The following is a 17,854-nucleotide window of genomic DNA, read 5'->3' as shown; positions in this document are numbered from 1 at the left end:
ATGTCTGATCTAGTACTGTTCAGATAGGTGATGTGGTCTTTACTAATGTTGAGAGCTTTATCACTTTGTTCCTTTACTATGCTAAGCTTTTTAAAATCATCCAATGTTTCTAACAGCAATTCAATTAATTTTTCCTTAGATAAAACACGAAGGGTTTTGGAACATACCTCATTTGATGGAACATCTTTCTTTTCTTCGATTTTGGCCATTAGACACAGATTGGCCATCTCTTCATTTTATGGCTCCTCATCATCTTCTGATTCTGAGTCACTACCCCAAGCTGCAATCATTGCCTTGCGATAGTCAGGTTTTCCAAAGGTTGATTTGTATCTTTCTTTTGTCTGCTCCTTTCCTTTGGCTTTTCCCTGATCAGTTTCCCAAAGAGGACACTCACGAATGAGGTGTTCCGAACTTCCACACTTGAAGCATCCGAGATCAGGTTTAGAATTGGATATTCTCTTGCTTGGATTTTTACCCTTTTGGTTTCCAGTTTTAAGATTTTTATAGAATCTCCTAAACTTTTTAACCATCATGGCAACTTCTTCTTCATCAGGTTTTGAATCTTCTTCTTCCTCAACCCTAAGCACAAGTCCACAGTTTTTGGAACTCTCTGTGTTACTTGCTCCAAGGTGCAGCTCATGAGTCATGAGAGATCCGGCCAGTTGCTCAATATTGAATTTTGTGAAATCCTTTGTTTCTTGCAACGCAATAACCTTGGCTCTCCATCTCTCATCTTGTGGAAGGCTCCTTAAGATCTTTCGTACCTGTTCATCAATTGGTATAGTTCTTCCAAGAGAGACTAACTCATTAGTTATGTTAGTAAAGCGAGTAAACATTTCTTGAATAGATTCTTTTGGATTCATTTCAAATCGTTCATATTTAAGACATCAAAAGATCTATTTTGGAACGCTTAACTTCGTTTGTTCCTTCGTGTGTGACTTGTAACAAATCCCAAATTTGCTTTGCGTTCTTGCACCCCATGACTCTATTATGTTCATGAGGTCCAAGACCACAGTGGAGCAATTTTACAGCTCTAGCATTAACCTCCATTTTATCAAAATCATCTTTATCAAACTCGGACATTGGTTTAAGGATTACCTCGTTTTTGTCATTGGTAGTTGTTACCTCAAAGTTGCCTACTTCAATAACTCGCCACACTTGATAGTTTTCTGCTTTGATGAAGATTTCCATGCGGTTCTTCCAATAGGAAAAGAATTTGCCGTTGAATATTGGAGGTCTCTGAGTAGAGTAACCTTCTTCAAGTTTCTCGTGTGTGTTCATTTTTTTGGATCACACAACTCAATAGGGTTGCCTGCTTTCTTTGAGTAATCTGCTCTGATACCACTTGTTAACTTAGATGGAACACACAAGAGGGGGGGTGAATTGTATAGGAACTAGTGTTCCCAAATTTTGCGGAAATTAAAAAACGTAGAACGAAATAAAGAGATGCAAAGAGATTTTACGTGGAAACTCCTTATGCCCAACAAGGAGAAAACCACGACCACTTGGGATTTTCGAACACGACTTCACTAAATAGGGCAACTACTCCATTACAACCTATAAGGAACTCAACAAAACTTAAGTTCCAATTAGAACCTAAGCCAACCCCAAATGCTCACTCTAGCTTCTACTCCGAAGCCTACACTCAAGACTTAACTCTAAGTCTTTACAAGGATCACTCAACCCTTTCCCAAATTACAACTCAGTAATTTGAACTCTACGTGTTTAGATATCTTACAATAGTTGGAACATAGGAATACTCTCACTCACACAAATATATTTTTTACTCAAATGTTGTACGATTGTCAGGATGCCTTAAAACTGAAACTCAACTCCTTTTTTATATTGTTCCATCAACCCGACCACCTTCCCCACATTCTCCACTACTTGAGGTGGTGTTCCTAAACTTTAGGAACTAACTCAAGCTACATGAAGAAGTCAGGAAGATCGTTCAAGATAGAACGTGGGATGAGGTTTGAATAAATCTTTTCCTTGGAGAGTAATTTAAGGAATCAGTTAAAATATTTTTACAGAAGATATTTATTTTGTTAAAAAGAAAATATCAAAGAAATATCTTTTTATAATTTTTTAACAAAAACCAAATATAAGATAAAAACCAACTTTATAAAACTAATCGATCGTTTCAATTTTAATTCCAATTAACTCTCATATTCCTTGTGTTCCAACCAATCATAAAATATCAAACACTTACATAAAGCCTAAAAATAATAACTCATACTTTTTAGTCTTCATGTAATACTCGTTGCTTTTTATGATATTCCAATTGGACCTTTGATAACTCTATCTTGCCAAATAGAACATCCAAGCATAAAACCTTCTTTGCCTTCTTCACTTCAAATTGTTGTGTATGCCATATGTAGATTAAGGACTTCTCTTTGTTCCAACCCCGGAACTTTGTTCTTAATAAGAACCTGCCTAAATAACCTGCACACTTAATACACTTTTATCAAATCGAGTTTGCTTGTCATCACCAAAACTAATCGAGGTCAACATGGTATAAATAAGTACGTTAGTTAATATTTAATTTGGTTGAGACCATTTCATTCACATTCGGAAAAACTACTACTCGTAGTATATAAAGTTGATACTCCGTATTATGATAATATATATTCTAATCAACAATATCGGAATACTACGTAATTTGGTATGATAAAAGTCAATATATGAATAGTATACAAAGTAATATGATGTCGTCCACAATTATTTTAAAGAAATGGCATGGCAATATGGAATAGTAAGCTATAATTATATATAAACAAAGACTGTATATGGTAGAGCAAAGAGGAATGGTTAAAGAGGTTATGTATAAATATTATAAAGTGTCATTAACCCATGCATCCTGGTAATTACTATCTGCCAAGGGACTATAGCTTTTAGGTGAGCTTTGAATACCAAATGTTAAATTTGTACTAATTATAACGAATAAGTATTAGCTGAACCTAATCTATGAGATTTCATTCCGATTGATAGTTTTGTGCTAATAAAAAGGCAGTCCAAATACTAAATATTAAGCTTGATTATCTATAAATGGCGCAACAAGATCAAATAGCTGTTGAATTTGGGCATATTAATCAGCCTGTTCTACTTCAAAATTCTGGTATGTATCAAACATCTGATAGTTTGTATACTTACACACGTGGTCTAATCTCTATATATTTAGTTTGGTTTACTCGATAGTTATGAAGAAGCTATTTGTTTCCCTAATTCTCCATTAAGATTAATCTTGCAATGAAATTTTTCCTTGCTCGTTTAACTTCCTGATTGAATGATTGAAGTATAGATTAATTCATCTGAATAGAAGTTTAGTACAGACTACAGAGCATAGAGGTATTAGTAGTAGACTAGTAGTCTAGAGGATTACGAAAACTAATCTTTGGAAGTTGTAAATTGATTGTAATAAATGATGAATTTGTTACAGTAAATAATTAGTTTTCTTTAAACGTCTAAGTAATATCCACATATTATTATTGGTCAAGAAATAAAATTAAAAAAAATCCTTCTATATATCGCTAAATGGAACAAAGTACAAGTATAAAAGAAGGTCTCAATATAGCTTTGTGAAATTGGATTAACTTCTTTCTTATATTTAGAGGCCAAATTTACTATTCAACACCTAACTTTTGACATCCATAACTTGTTCATCTAACACGGTGCCAAAATCGATACAAACCTAGAAGGTGTACTTACAAAAAGCCTTCTTCAACATATATAAACCGATTCTGAATTATAGTTTTTCTTGGCGTGGCTAGATAAGGGGATTCATGTTACAAAACATATCGGACTACATGATTCCGAGGACTATCGTGTACATTTATATAAAGCTGCCTTATGTGGTGATTGGGAAGTTGCAAAAGAAATCCACAATATACACCCTAATTGTTTAACGGAGAAAATATCAAGAAAGGGTGATACTGCCTTGCACATAGCAGCAGCTGGAGGGCGTTATAATTTTGTGAAAGAATTATTAGCACACGCTTGTCCAACTGCTGAACAATTGGAGCTGCGCAACAATTTAGAAAATACCGCGTTTTGTATGGCTGCTGCATCCGGTGTGCTTGAGATTGTGCAGGAAATGCAGGGTATAAACCCAAAGCTGCCGAACATCCCTGGGAGTCATGACATGAAACCCGTTTTAATTGCTGCTTTATTAGGCCATGGCGCGATGGTTAGGCATCTAAGCCCTTATTGCTTTGACGATTTGTCTGAAGATGATCGCATTGATCTACTTATTAGTGCCATCAATACAGATTTGTATGGTAATATTAGCTTTCATTACACTCAAATAAATTATGGAAGTTCATTTATGTATGTATATTCCACACAACTTTCTAAGTGTACATTACTAATTATATCTATGGGATGTAGATGTGGCTTTGGAAATCCTTGGCAAGGATGAAAAACTAGCTATTGTTCGAAATGGAAATGGAGAGACCCCATTACATGTATTAGCTCGAAAATCTCGAAAAAATGGACCAGGTCGACTTAACAGTTGGAGACAATGTTTCAACTTTGGTAGGTTTTTGGTGAGTACAATTCTACTACGTCACAATTTGTGTACCATTTGTGTGTCCTTTCATTCTATTGGTTGATTTACGGCATTAATATCAGCCAATAGATTAAAGAGACACGGTGGTACACAAATTGTGTGATAGAAGATTTGGATTTATTTTGGTTTATTGATAGTCTTACTATTCTACGTGTGAATTCTCTTGATTTAGTACTATAAGTAGATGTATAATTAATAATCATTTTTTAATAGTTACCAATTACTTATGGGGGGAGCAACAAGAAGATGAAGCTAAGCTTAAACTAGTGGAGCGTCTTTGGAAAATAGTTATAAAACAACCCGAGGAGACTATATCCGAGATCCTCTCTCAACCTCAACCTGAATTTCTGTTCGCCGCAATAGAATTAGGCAACTATGAGTTCGTTGCCACGCTAATACGCCATTATCCTGATCTAATATGGGAAACGGATGAAGAAAATCGAACCATATTTCATGCTGCTGTCCAATGCCGTCAAGAAAAAATCTTCAGTCATATTCATGAAATTGAAGGAATCAACCATTTGCTAGCAGCTTATATGAATCACACCAATGGTAATAATATTCTTCATCTAGCTGCCACTTTGCCTAGTTCTGATAGACTCGATGTTGTTTCGGGTGCTGCTCTACAAATGCAGCGGGAGCTCTTATGGTTTCAGGTAATTTTTTCAAGCTTCAAGATCATTAAATTATAAGTACTAGGCAGTCTACAATCTAACCGAAATATCGACTTCATAATGTTCTTTACTATATGCATAGATTTTTTTTTTTAGTCTTTTTTTGTTGGAATATTTGCTTCAAAATGTTAGTGGTTAGTTAACTCCTAACGTATAGGAATATCAAATATGCTATTGATAAGCGTCTCAATATTAATTAGGAGCTTGATAAGGGATTAGTTTGTGTTAGTGGTGTCATAATAATAGTGGATGGGTTTAGTGGTTTAAAGTTTGGCATGATCTAATGATCATAAATCATCTTCTTAACTTTTAGTTCAATTTATTTTTACCTTTGCATTTATATATACATGTCATGTTGCTATGTAGTTGGTTTTTCAATGGACTAAATACAAGTTTATTTTTCTTACCCTCTCTTATCTCTGATGATATTTCAATTTTTTTTCCATTCATCTCATCTATTAACTTATACAAAAATCGAATAATCAATGACACTTGTCATTACCTTGTGAAAAATTTTACAGTTCATTTTTATCAACCGTCAATTGCACAGGGTTTAACCTAATTAACCACACCTAAAAGAAAAAAAATGACACAGTGTTATTGCGATAATTACAGGCAGTTGAAGAAATTGTACAGCGCGAGTATGCTGATATGAAAAACAATCCACAAAAATCAAAGAAACGGAAAGAAACACCACGAGCATTGTTCACCCAAGAGCATAGGTCGCTTAGGAGAGACGGAGAAAGATGGATGCGCGACACGGCCACTTCGTGTATGGTTGTTGCAACACTAGTCGCAGCAGTAATTTTCCAAGCAGTCTTCCAACCACCAAGTCATGACAACAAAAAATTATTTTGGATGTTTGTCATTTCGAATGCCTTTTCTTTGGTGGCTGCAACGGCTTCAATCTTGTCATTCCTCGCAATCCTTACTTCAAGGTATGCGGAGGAGGATTTTCTTGTGTCATTGCCTCTAAAATTAATTATTGGCCTCGCATTACTTTTCTTCTCAATAATGACAATGTTATTAGCCTTCACCGCAACCATTGCCATCATCTTCCCACCTCGATCACTAGCGATTACTATAGCTGTACTCGCGTGGATGACTGGCAGCTTCTATATTATGCAGCATCTCCCGCTTTTGGTTGATGCATACCGTTCCACATTTCGTTCTCGTTATCTATTTCGACCTCGACAAGAGTTGTTTCGAAATTAAACGATAAGCTTGGTGTAATTGGTTTGTAAATTACAAGTATTATCATTGTCTCATTAACCATTTGCTTGTGTTGTGTACTTGTGTGTATTCTCGATTAAGTGGTAGGTGTACTGTTGTCTAAATATCATACTATATGTACGGAGTATTGCCATTTGATATAATTTTCATGGCTAATACTTGAAATTTATTTACTCTATTCTCTCTATTCCTTAAAGATCTTACTATTCATATTAAGTGTACGTGATATTCAATGTACTATTGTTATTATTACTTTTTTCATGAACGATAATAGAGCCTTGACTTATCTATTTAAACCTTTCAGAAGTCAGCTCGTCCCATCTTAGCGTATATTAAACACTTTGAGAGTAGGAAGATGGAAATGTAAGGGAATCTTTAACTCTCAGAGTATATCTAATGGGTATTGAACCCAAAATCAAGGTTGGAAGGTTCTCTCCTTATTATTAGACTAATAATTAAATATTAAATTATTCTAAGAAATGGGATAATCCTACCTATTACTCTACTAGGAGGGGCTAATTTACCTAATTAAGCATTTTCCACCATTTCTTGGGAAGTGGAACTTTTTTAAGAGATGTGATTTCTCATGTAGTCAATTTGGCAACCAAACAACATGTACTAGCTATAATATCACATTTTTTTATGAATTTTCCATGAATTTTCATGTCAATTAAGCAAGGAGCGAAATTTGAGCAGGACCATATATATCCAGGTACACTCAACTCGAATGTACTTTGTACTAATATATGGGTCTCAATCACTAGTTTAAAATTTTGGTTGAATTGGTACTCTAATATGGTATGTCAGAGCCGGTGTGACACAAAGATCACAAATTCAAATCTCATCCCGGCCCCCCTCCACTTTCAGGTGGAATATTTCGCGTAGGGTATTGAAAATTTCATTATACCAACCCCAAAAAAAATAAAAATACAAGAGCTATAAAAATGCGAAAAGAACATTGTATACAAATACTAAGTACACAACCCAAAAAAAAAACGATTCTCTCCTTAATTTAGGGATTGATTTGTTATTCACTTATTTGTAATCCTTGATTTATGGAATTGATTTTTATTATTTGCATTCCATATTACTTTTGATAAACAAATTTATTTATTTATTTTTTTTTTTAATGTTAAGAGAGAGAAATCATGGTAAATTTTAAATTTCGAAGTGATTTAATATTTATCACGGAGTTGATTTTATCATTTTGATGATATTTTTTTATCTTATTTTCTGTTTTGGTGTTATTTTCAAAGGTTGAAGATGTATGATGTTCTTCACATTGCATTCTAATGAATGTTCTTTTATCATTTTATAATTGCAATGAAATATGTTTTTTTAAGTTTGATCAATATGTTGTTTGAGTCTAAACTATATGTTCATTATATTACAAAATGTTCTTTAAGGTATATAAATTAATCATGTTCTTTGGGTATATAATACAAATAATGTTCTATTTACTTATATAATATGTTCTTATATTTTGAATTTCGAATTTTTGAAATTTAAAAATGAAATTTTGAATTATATTTGTGTGAAATTAATTTTAGATAGATAAATTTTCAATGTGAATATTTTGAAATGATTTGACATTAAATTATTGGTAAAACTCAATTAGTAATTATCTTTTACCTTATTTAAAATTTGTTCGTTCCTCAAAAAATACTGCTCTTATATTTCAGTGATATGTTCTTTTATAAATTCATTATATTCTTTATAATTATATAATATGTTCTTTCTGCTTTAATCCGGGTGTACCATGCGCATGGTACACCCGGATATGCAAACCATTGATTGTAGGGTATGCAGAAGGCCCATGATGTATCCACATTTTAAGCCCAAAGAGTTCTCATGTGAAGGAAAGTAATAGAGCAATTAGTATTATGTGCACCATGGTGCACCTAGAAATAGGTGTACCTGGCCCAATCCGTGCCCAACAGGGGAAGCCCAGACAAAAGAAGCCCACGAATTTTTTTTTTTTTTTTAAAGAATATTAGTTCCTCCTCTCTCCAACTATCATGTCAATTTAAGTTCAAAAAAAAAAATTGTCATATCTATTTTTATTTCATTTTAAAAAATTTCTCTCTCCTCTCATAAATTAAAAACCTTTCTCAATTAATTCTTTTGTATTTTCTCTCTCCTCTCACCATTTTTCTTTCTCTGCAATCTACCATAGAAAAAGACAAAAAAACACACAAAAACACCTTTAAAAAGGTAAATATCACTTAAACTTTTTTGATTTTCCTACATTTATGTTAAATTTGCTAATATAATTCAACAAATTGTAAAATTAAAACTATATTCTACTATATAATTGTCTTTTTGACTTTTAAAATTTTTTTTTTTAATTTTTTTTTTTTTGGTAGAAAATCAAAATTATCTGCTTCTATTGAAGAGGATGAAGATGTGTAAGTAATTTATTGTTTAAATTCGCAATTTGATTTTAAATTGTTAATTTTTAGAATTGAATACTAACTTGAACCCTAAAATTTTTTAACAGTACAATTAGTCAAATGTTCAACGTCAGATCACCAAAAAAGAAGAAATTAGATGATGTATCTAAGAAAAAACCAATTGTTAAAAACTTCTGAACCCCAATTACAATCCACTGAACACCCTATAAAAACCTCTAAACCTCGTACAAAACTTTTGAACCCCAACCACAAACCACTAAACACCCTTCAAAAACTTCTGAACCCCTACAAAAACCTCTGAACCTCAACCATAAACTACTGAACACCTTAGAAAAATCTCTGAACCCCTTACAAAAACTTTTGAACCCCAACCACAAACCACTGAATACCCTTTAAAAACCTCTAAACCCCCTATAAAAACTTCTGAACCCCAACCATAAATTACTGAACACCTTACAAAAACCTCTAAACTCTCTACAAAAACTTCTGAACCACAACCACAAACCACTGAACCCCCTACAAAAACTTCTGAACCCCAACCACAAACCACTGAACACCCTTCAAAAACCTCTGAACCCCCTACGAAAACCACTAAACCCCAACCACAAACCATTGAACACTCTTCAAAAGACTCTAAACCCCCCCCCCCCAAATAAATTCTGAACCCCAACCACAAACCACTGAACACCCTACAAAAACCTCTGAACCCCCTACAAAACTTCTAAATCCTAATCACAAACCACTGAACACCCTTCAAAAACTTCTAAACCCTTACAAAAACTTCTGAACCCCAACCACAAACCACTGAACACCCTACAAAAACCTCTGAACTCCCTACAAAAACTTCTGAACCCCAACCACAAACCACTAAACACCCTAGAATAGCCTCTGAACCCCTTACAAAAACTTCTAAACACCGACCACAAACCACTAAACACCCTAGAATAACCTCTGAACCCCCTACAAAAACTTTTGAACCCAACCATAAACCACTGAACACCTTTCAAAAACTTCTACACTTGAAGACACTGCTCAGAATTCCAAATGTTCAGATTTATAAATTATAAAGTAGAGAATGCCAAATTTTTTAATAAAATTAAAAATACATAATCTAAAACAAAAATAAGTTTATAAGTAATGTATCGCATGTTCAAAATTATAATAAAGATGTTCGTAATTTCAAAAATACATGTTATGTATTTACAGAAAACGTATCATACGTTCATATTTTTAACTTAAAATGTTCAAAATGCTAAAATATAATCAAATACAAAACTGTTCATAACAAAAATACACAATTATCACTAAAAAAATCAAAAGAATATGAAAGCTACATATTTTGAAACTCAAACCTAGCCATGGTGATTTAGATAATGAAATCTCATCAGAAAATAATCACACCATCGTCTTAACCACCTTCTATTCGACGACGCCGTCATTTTTAGCTTCACTACTTCATTGTAAAAACTCCATTAACAAAGTTTCAAATTGAAGGTTGAAGAAAACAAAATTTGAATTTAATCTATTGTAATGAAGGAATTCACTCTATGGTGATCAACACTATGAAGGAATTCAATTAAAAGGATGATGAACGAATTCAAGAGAAAGAAAAATAAAATAGAGAGAAAAATAGAGGAGAGAGAAAATAGAGGAAAGAGAAAATAAAAGAGAGAAAAATCAGAAATTAGGAAAGTAGAGGAGAAAAGAGAAGAGAGAGTATATTTAAATTGGTGGTTCACATAGAACTATATGCACCATGGTGCATCTTATAATTTGCGGTAATAGAGTATAAAACATATTCTTTGGCCTTAACCATTAGTTTAAGTTTCATTTGAGTTGGTCCACTAACACCGATCATATGTATATATAGTAATTGATATTTTAACTTTGTGTATATGTATATATATATATATATATATATATATATATATATATATATATATATATATATATATATAGAATATTAAAGTATAGAATTGAAATTTAATAACACATACTTTTAAAAAATATATATAATTTCTTAAATTATGCTTATACACATTTGAATTTGTAAATGGTTAGGTGGAAAAAATGAAGAATAATATGATTCGGAATAAAGGGTTGAATGATAATATAGTTACATAGTCTAGACTTTATAGAGAAAATTCAATAAAGACGACATTTTAATGTGTTATTGACTTTTTCGATTACAATGTAATACGGTATCATGAGCTCATGGCCACTTGATAAGAAGATTCACATAATCATACTCCGTATTTCAATACTACTTCGTATTCCTTAAATCCTAGTATTTTTTTTGCCATGACAATGATATATAATATTAATTTAGTAACAAAAATCTATTATAAACATATTAACACTTAAATTATTTGTAGGCTTGCTTATTAATATGACTTAGATTTGTACTAAGTTAATAGGTTGACTTTCTAACCTGTGTTAGTGCATTGGATGTCCTTTCTAATAATAGTACTCAGAGGAAAGCGAAATCTAATAATTAAAGAAAGACTATAATTGTTTATGTAAGTCATGAACTTATGGACAACCACATTGTATTAAGAATATACTACCTTGTGAAATACAAGTAACTTATAAGCAAATACATTACAATTTAGGAATCCTAACTTTAGACCTTTAGTAATAGAGAATAATATGAATGAATCGATTAGAGGTTGCTAACAAAAACAATTGCGCCAGATCGAAGACGATGCTTGTAAACTTGTTATAGTTGTTTTTGTTTTTATTTTTACTACGTATTATGATGAAAGATTTTACTCTTTTTTTTTACTATGAGTATGATGCAACTAAATTAAGTTATATTAGTCAGGGTAATCTTAGTCTTACCTAGTATAAAACAATATATGTTTAGTATCATACGGATCGGAGTAGTTTTCATGTATACAATACATTAATTGCTATGAGGTTGATAAAAAGACAAGACTTCAAACTGTTTTTTTTTGTTTGTTTGTTTGTTTTTTGAAGTAGATTTCTGACTTTTAAAAATATAAGGATAATGGGCAAATGGCTATTAATTTAATCAAAAAAGGGAGTCATTCTTTCTATGGTTTGATTATCTTAGATCATTGAGTGTTTCTTTTTTATTCTTTTTTTTTTTATATATTTTTTTTCAAGGACAGTTGCTCCTTTCAAGTTATGGGTTGAAGTTATAAGTAAGTAACCCAAAGATTCAACTAATTAGGATTTAATCGCAATTTTTTTATATCATAAACTCCAATAATTTTTTTAAAAAAATTGAACTCTCAAGATTACATTTTTGTTTTGGGAATCTATATACAATTCAATTTTAATTTTGATCCGATCGATTGAACTTAATATCCATTTTAATGTTACAAGTGGTGTAAAACGTAGAATTGATCATAGGCCAAGCTTAGCCATAGTTTGAGCCGAAGAGTAGAGGTGTCAGAAAAGACTCAATCGATCCAATCTTATCTAATTTAGATATGTATTCGTATGGACACAATAATTTAGCACAACTCAACTTTGAAATAGACTTGACCTCACCTACCTATCCCAACCAGCCCCGTTTCTGAGATTTTGGTGGCCTATGGGCGAACTTATGATTTGGGGCCCTATTTAAAAAGTGATGTTAAAATTTTTTAAATTTTAAGGGTATGCAAAAACCAAAAAAATATGAATATTTTTACAAGACTTAAAGCATACTGCAGACATAATGTTGAGTAACTTAATTCTTGAATTTTTCATATATTTCCAACTCAAACATATCCACCATATGTAGTATATACATCAAAAGACATAACTAAAATCAAGATTTAAAAAAAAAAAAAAAAAAAAAAAAAAAAACTTAAATCAATATAAAATAATTTCAAAAAAAAAAATAATCAAGACAACTTTGCTTTTATTTTAAGACAATATTCAAAACATTCTACATGCAACTAAGCTTAACCCTCAAAAATTCTTGGTAAAACCTAAGCTAGCTTATAAAAAAATCACAGTACAATAAAATTAAATACATCAAAAACATACAAAATCACAAAAACTGAACCTTTAAGAGGTCATCATGAATAAATTAAAGCTTTTCAATGGAAATCATCATTGCTAACGATCTCGATCTACTCAATCCCTTTTCATCATTCTTCACCTCTTTAAGCCTTAGATAGCCACCAATGATTATAATCTATAGAAAACTATCGTCATTCTTTTAATTTCCCTCTTTATAATTTTTTTTTTTCTTCTTCTGAGAATTATTGAACCTAGCCAAATTAAGGGATTAATTATAGTAGGTAGTATTAAATAGGGAGTGTAACTGTTTTGGGAAATATCTATAGTAATTAGGGAGAGTAATTATTTTGGGGAAGAGAAATCTTTTCTCTGTAATATTGCGTGAATACATGAAGGAGTATTAAGCATTAATTGGGCTTTGTTTTTTTTTTTTTTTTTTAATTAAACCAGACTCTGTTTTAACAAATTTGGGCTTCCCATTCCGGGGCCCTGGGCGGCCGCCCCGGCTGCCCTGCCCCAAATACGGGGCTGATCCCAACCCAAGTACCCAAATTGATACCTTTATTGAAGAGTGTATGCAAGTTCAGTAAAATATAGTTGAGACCTATTAGAGTGTGTTACACGCCAATTATTTAGTAATTGGCCTGGATTAGTTATTGTTTGGTTGCCATTAAATTTTATAGGCATTTACTTTTTCCATGATATTTTTTTTACCATGATGTATGGTCAACATTTAAAAGCAAAAAAGGAAAAGTTACTATTTATGGAATTTACAATTTCCCATATAACATGAGCTTGATCATTCACTATCACTAAGATTTACAAAGGTTTACATGACAACCAAATTAGGTAATTCCACTAAATAGCGCAAAATAATGAGTGGTTATTGATAACAATAGGGAGTAATGAAAATCATGAAGGAAGCGCAAAACTATGAATATGTAATTGTGATATTAGACTTAGGGCCTGTTTTAATAGACTGAAATCAGCTGAACTGAACTGAATATTTTATAAGAGAAGGAAATTAGAAGCTGAACTGAACTGAAAATAAATGTATGAGAACAGGCCCTTAGTGCTGCTTTAGTTCATGTGTATTTTATAATTAATATATAATTTTCATTATGAAAATAAAAATATTTAACGATTTAAAATCGTACATAAAATAATAGAGTATGTCATATCTTATTTTTCTGAGTTGATCTAATATAAGTATAAATAAGGTGAGCCAAACATGACTTTAGTCCAAAATACAGTCAGTGGGTCATCACAATTATGTCATACCTCCTTTGCTCTCTATATCATTAACTTTGTTCTAATCTAATTTCTGCCCTGACTTAAAAAAAAAAAAAAAAAAAAAAAGGCCTTAGTCCAACAACTCTCAGCCAAGCTTATAAGCTTATCAACAGATTTATTCAAAATCGTGAAGGCAATTTTATTAGGATCTTGCTAACGAGCGCCACGGGGCGTTAGATAAGGAACAATTATATTGGTTGAAATGGTATTAAATTAGGAATGCATGACAAAATCACGCGTCGTTCGGTGTAATTAATGTTAATTTTACTCTAATATTTCCACTTTTAATTCTCTTATCTAACGCCCCGGGGGCGCTCATTAGCTTTTGCCATTTTATTATTACGAATATATAATCTTTAATTTATTAAACTTACTAGTTTTTGGCCCCGTGCAATGCACGGATTTATAAATTAAGATTTATTAATAATCATAGTCGATTGAAATTAAATAGAGTTAATTGAAATTAAATGACTTATGTAACTATTTTATTTTTTTTCAAATTTGAATTTATTAATGTCTATCTTTTAAATTCTTAAATTATGTGTTGCATAAATAAAATTTATTAAAAGAATTTTAATTTATTAATAGAAATTTTTTTAAAAAAATAAATAGCATTTTGGAGGGAAAAATTTTCATAAAATTATGCCAAGTGTCCCCTTTGGTTATTACTTTAGTATATAGTATAGATAGATTTGTGAATACAATTAGAATTAAGTTGTTCAAACTTTGAAGAAAGATAAAAAATAAATAAATAAGAATTAGGTTAAAAAATTACTTGAACAAAAAAAATAAAAATTGTCAACTCTTAATTCGTGGCCTGGTGACATAATGACGAATAACAAAATCCGATTCAAAAGCAAATATTTGGACGGACTAAAGTAATCAATGTTATTAAAACATATATGGTTGGCAAACAAATATTTAATATTTCGTGAATATCCTTAAACATCATTATGTAAGATATCCAGACCAAATTAATAAACCCCTTAATAAATGGGATGTTTCTAAAGCGGTAATCTAATATATATATATATAGGGGAGTTTTTTCCCAAGTTTTTAGAGAGCCACGTAGGATTTAATTTTCTTAGCGCGCCACGTAGGATTATAAAGTTTAGTTGTAGCCAATTAAATAAGAGATTATTAATTTATTTTACAATTAAATAATTCAAATATCATGTAAGCAAAATTGACAAATGATTTTTTTAAGTTTAAATTAATTAAATACGAAGTATAAAATATTATCTTTTGATATTAAGAATTTTATCTAAATATGCAAAAAAATTTAGTACATAAATACATAAAAATATATTTTAGAAAATTCAAACAAACCGTGCATCGCACGGGCTTCATCTAGTTTTAATATAATACGGAGTATTTTTTTTGTTCTGATTTAATTTTAATATAATATCCAGACCAAATTAATAAACCCCTTAATAAATGGGATGCATGAATATGTAATTTTAATTGTTGCAAATAATAAAATTCCGCATATAATATAATTTTTTTATTTTATTTTATTTTTTTATTTGAAGCAATAGGGTGCAATGTCTGCATCCTATTACCTACCATATTACGTTCAACCCTCAATTTTATTTATTTATTTAATTTAAATAAGAACTCTCAAGTGGTCTCTACTTAATCAATAGTTTAATGCATAAACATACATACGATTCCGCAGTATATAATGCAGATGATCGAGATAAAGTTCTGGTTTAATTAGGGTTACAGTTTAAATAGTTGATTAATCCCTAAAATTCCAAACACAAATCCTCCTTTATTCCTTCATAATCATGGCTAACAGGTTCGTCGTCCTATTTTTTTTTTTTTTTTTTTTTAAATGTACAAATATGTCTTCATATTGTATGTTTTTAATTAATAATGTGCATAATGATATTGATATGCATGGCTGATTAACTGGCTGCTTCATGTTAGGGACATAGTAGACTGAGAGTAGATACCATAGGGAGGACGGACTCCGTAGAGGGCGGGTTATTGACATTGCAATAGGTGAAGAGAGGGACTGGTATGAGTATTGAGAAACTGAAATAGAGAGGAAGATACAAGATGGGGAGTATTTAGAGAAAGAGGTAATATACTATAATTAGGACTTAGGAGTGAAAACCTGATTTATACTAGTATATAGTAGGGTAAAAATGATGATAAATCATAAGCTAATATTATTACAAAAACAAATATACCAAAGCTAGTATGGAAATAACAAAATTATTACTACCTCTGTTTTCCTAAGTCTTGCCCACTCTCCGTTTTCATCCGTTTTTCTAAATTATATTCATTTTTATTATTCTATTTATGAAAAAATTTTATTTATTTTTTATCATTATTGGCAACCTCCACTTTATTGATATTTATGCATTTGAAGCAAATAAACATGGTGGCTTAATTATCCACTTTTTGTTTAAAAGGGTTATATGGACCAAACACAAATAACCAGGCAAAAGAAAATATTGCATAAATAAGAAGTTAAAATCTTGCATAAATAAGAAATTCTAATAAACTATCTAATAAAAGGTAAACCATTGTAAAAGACTACCTCTAGCCGGATTTTTACCATTGACCAAGTTATCTGGTGTTGACCCAACACAAAATACCCTTAAAACTGCCCGCTTTAGGGTTGGATGGTAGTTTCGCCTTGCTAAATAATAGAGGCAATATCAAGCAGGTTGTGTTGGTTTTGGGATGAAAATGGGTGGTTTGGGGGTGTTTTGTGGTAGGTCAACGCCGAAAAATTAGGTCAACAGACGAATTCCGCCAAAGATATTTTACCTTTTAATAGGTAGTTTCGTTCTTACAACATTTTTTGTTAGGTAGTTTCTTACAAATTCTATGTTTTATTAGGTAATTTTTGACAAAAAATTCAAATTATTACTATTCACACTAATAATTTTTATAGTATGTAGTCTGGCTAATTAAATTAAAAAATTGGCTATGCTGTTTGGTTTTGAGTTAAAGGTTCAACCCTAACCCAATCAATTCATCAAATGGAACGTTTTAAGTGAACCTAATTAATTAATAAAGCAAAAATTGATTTTAACTTAATTATTGATTTTCTTTTAATAATCCCAAAACTTTGGAATATTATTGAATAATCCCAACTCTATGGGTATTATTAGGACCAGATGAACGGTAACTTGAGGAATTGGTTAAATTTTTAAAAAAATTATTGGCACATGTCGTCGTTTGAGGGTCGGGAAAAGAGTTAAGAGTGGTTTATGGAGAGACGGAAAGGGAAAGAGTGGTTTTTGGGGTGGGGAAAATGGAGTCATGTTGGGTGTGGTTGAAAGAGACGGGGGTTGTTTTCGGGGAAGTGGAAAAGGGAGGGGTGGCCTGGTTTTCAAATATAAATATCTTTAATTTATTTTTATACACGCAAAAATTATAAATGTTAGACCAATTCAACGAAATGCTTAAGCTTATGGTTGAATCTCAAAATTGGTTTATATACTCTATCACGCCCCTTCATATGAGAATATGGATGTAGCCCCTTTATACCTAGCGCGTGAAACATTCCACTTAAAAATAAGGATGAATGAGATTTGAACCAATGACCTTTGTGTCATGTTAGCTTTGTTGAAAAAGAATCAACGCAACTAAAAGGTTAATATGTGATCACATATATATTCACATTCACTAAAACCGTACCACTATTTCAAAAAACTGAATAAATAAATAAACAA

General features: G+C 31.4%; 2 protein-coding genes across 2 annotated transcripts; one reads left to right on the top strand and one right to left on the bottom strand.

Moving 5' to 3' along the window:
• Positions 1-879: 879 nt before the first annotated feature.
• LOC145565496 (uncharacterized) lies at positions 880-1,281 on the bottom strand. The gene has a single exon (XM_081625477.1). It carries the CDS (start codon positions 1,279-1,281, stop codon positions 880-882), a length of 402 nt encoding a protein of 133 aa, XP_081481603.1.
• Positions 1,282-3,048: 1,767 nt separating this feature from the next.
• On the top strand, positions 3,049-4,734 carry LOC145565495 (uncharacterized). Its single transcript, XM_081625476.1, has 4 exons — positions 3,049-3,118; positions 3,771-4,277; positions 4,387-4,544; positions 4,705-4,734. The coding sequence occupies exons 1-4, from the start codon at positions 3,049-3,051 to the stop codon at positions 4,732-4,734; spliced, it is 765 nt and encodes a 254-aa protein (XP_081481602.1).
• The last annotated feature ends 13,120 nt before the right edge of the window (positions 4,735-17,854 follow it).

Source organism: Chenopodium album, chromosome 10 (genome assembly GCF_948465745.1).
Source record: "Chenopodium album chromosome 10, dcCheAlbu1.1, whole genome shotgun sequence".
In the NCBI taxonomy this organism is placed as follows: domain Eukaryota; kingdom Viridiplantae; phylum Streptophyta; class Magnoliopsida; order Caryophyllales; family Amaranthaceae; genus Chenopodium; species Chenopodium album.
The sequence above is the reverse complement of the archived record's forward strand: the minus strand, read 5'-3'. Positions and strand labels throughout refer to the sequence as shown.

Bases quoted from the DNA above. Each gene is read 5' to 3' on its own strand.
- LOC145565496 (XM_081625477.1), bottom strand. From the start codon at position 1,281: ATGAACACACACGAGAAACTTGAAGAAGGTTACTCTACTCAGAGACCT.
- LOC145565495 (XM_081625476.1), top strand. From the start codon at position 3,049: ATGGCGCAACAAGATCAAATAGCTGTTGAATTTGGGCATATTAATCAG. The intron at 3,119-3,770 runs GTATGTATCAAA...TGGCGTGGCTAG, and splicing joins TGTTCTACTTCAAAATTCTG to ATAAGGGGATTCATGTTACA. The intron at 4,278-4,386 runs GTAATATTAGCT...TATGGGATGTAG, and splicing joins CATCAATACAGATTTGTATG to ATGTGGCTTTGGAAATCCTT.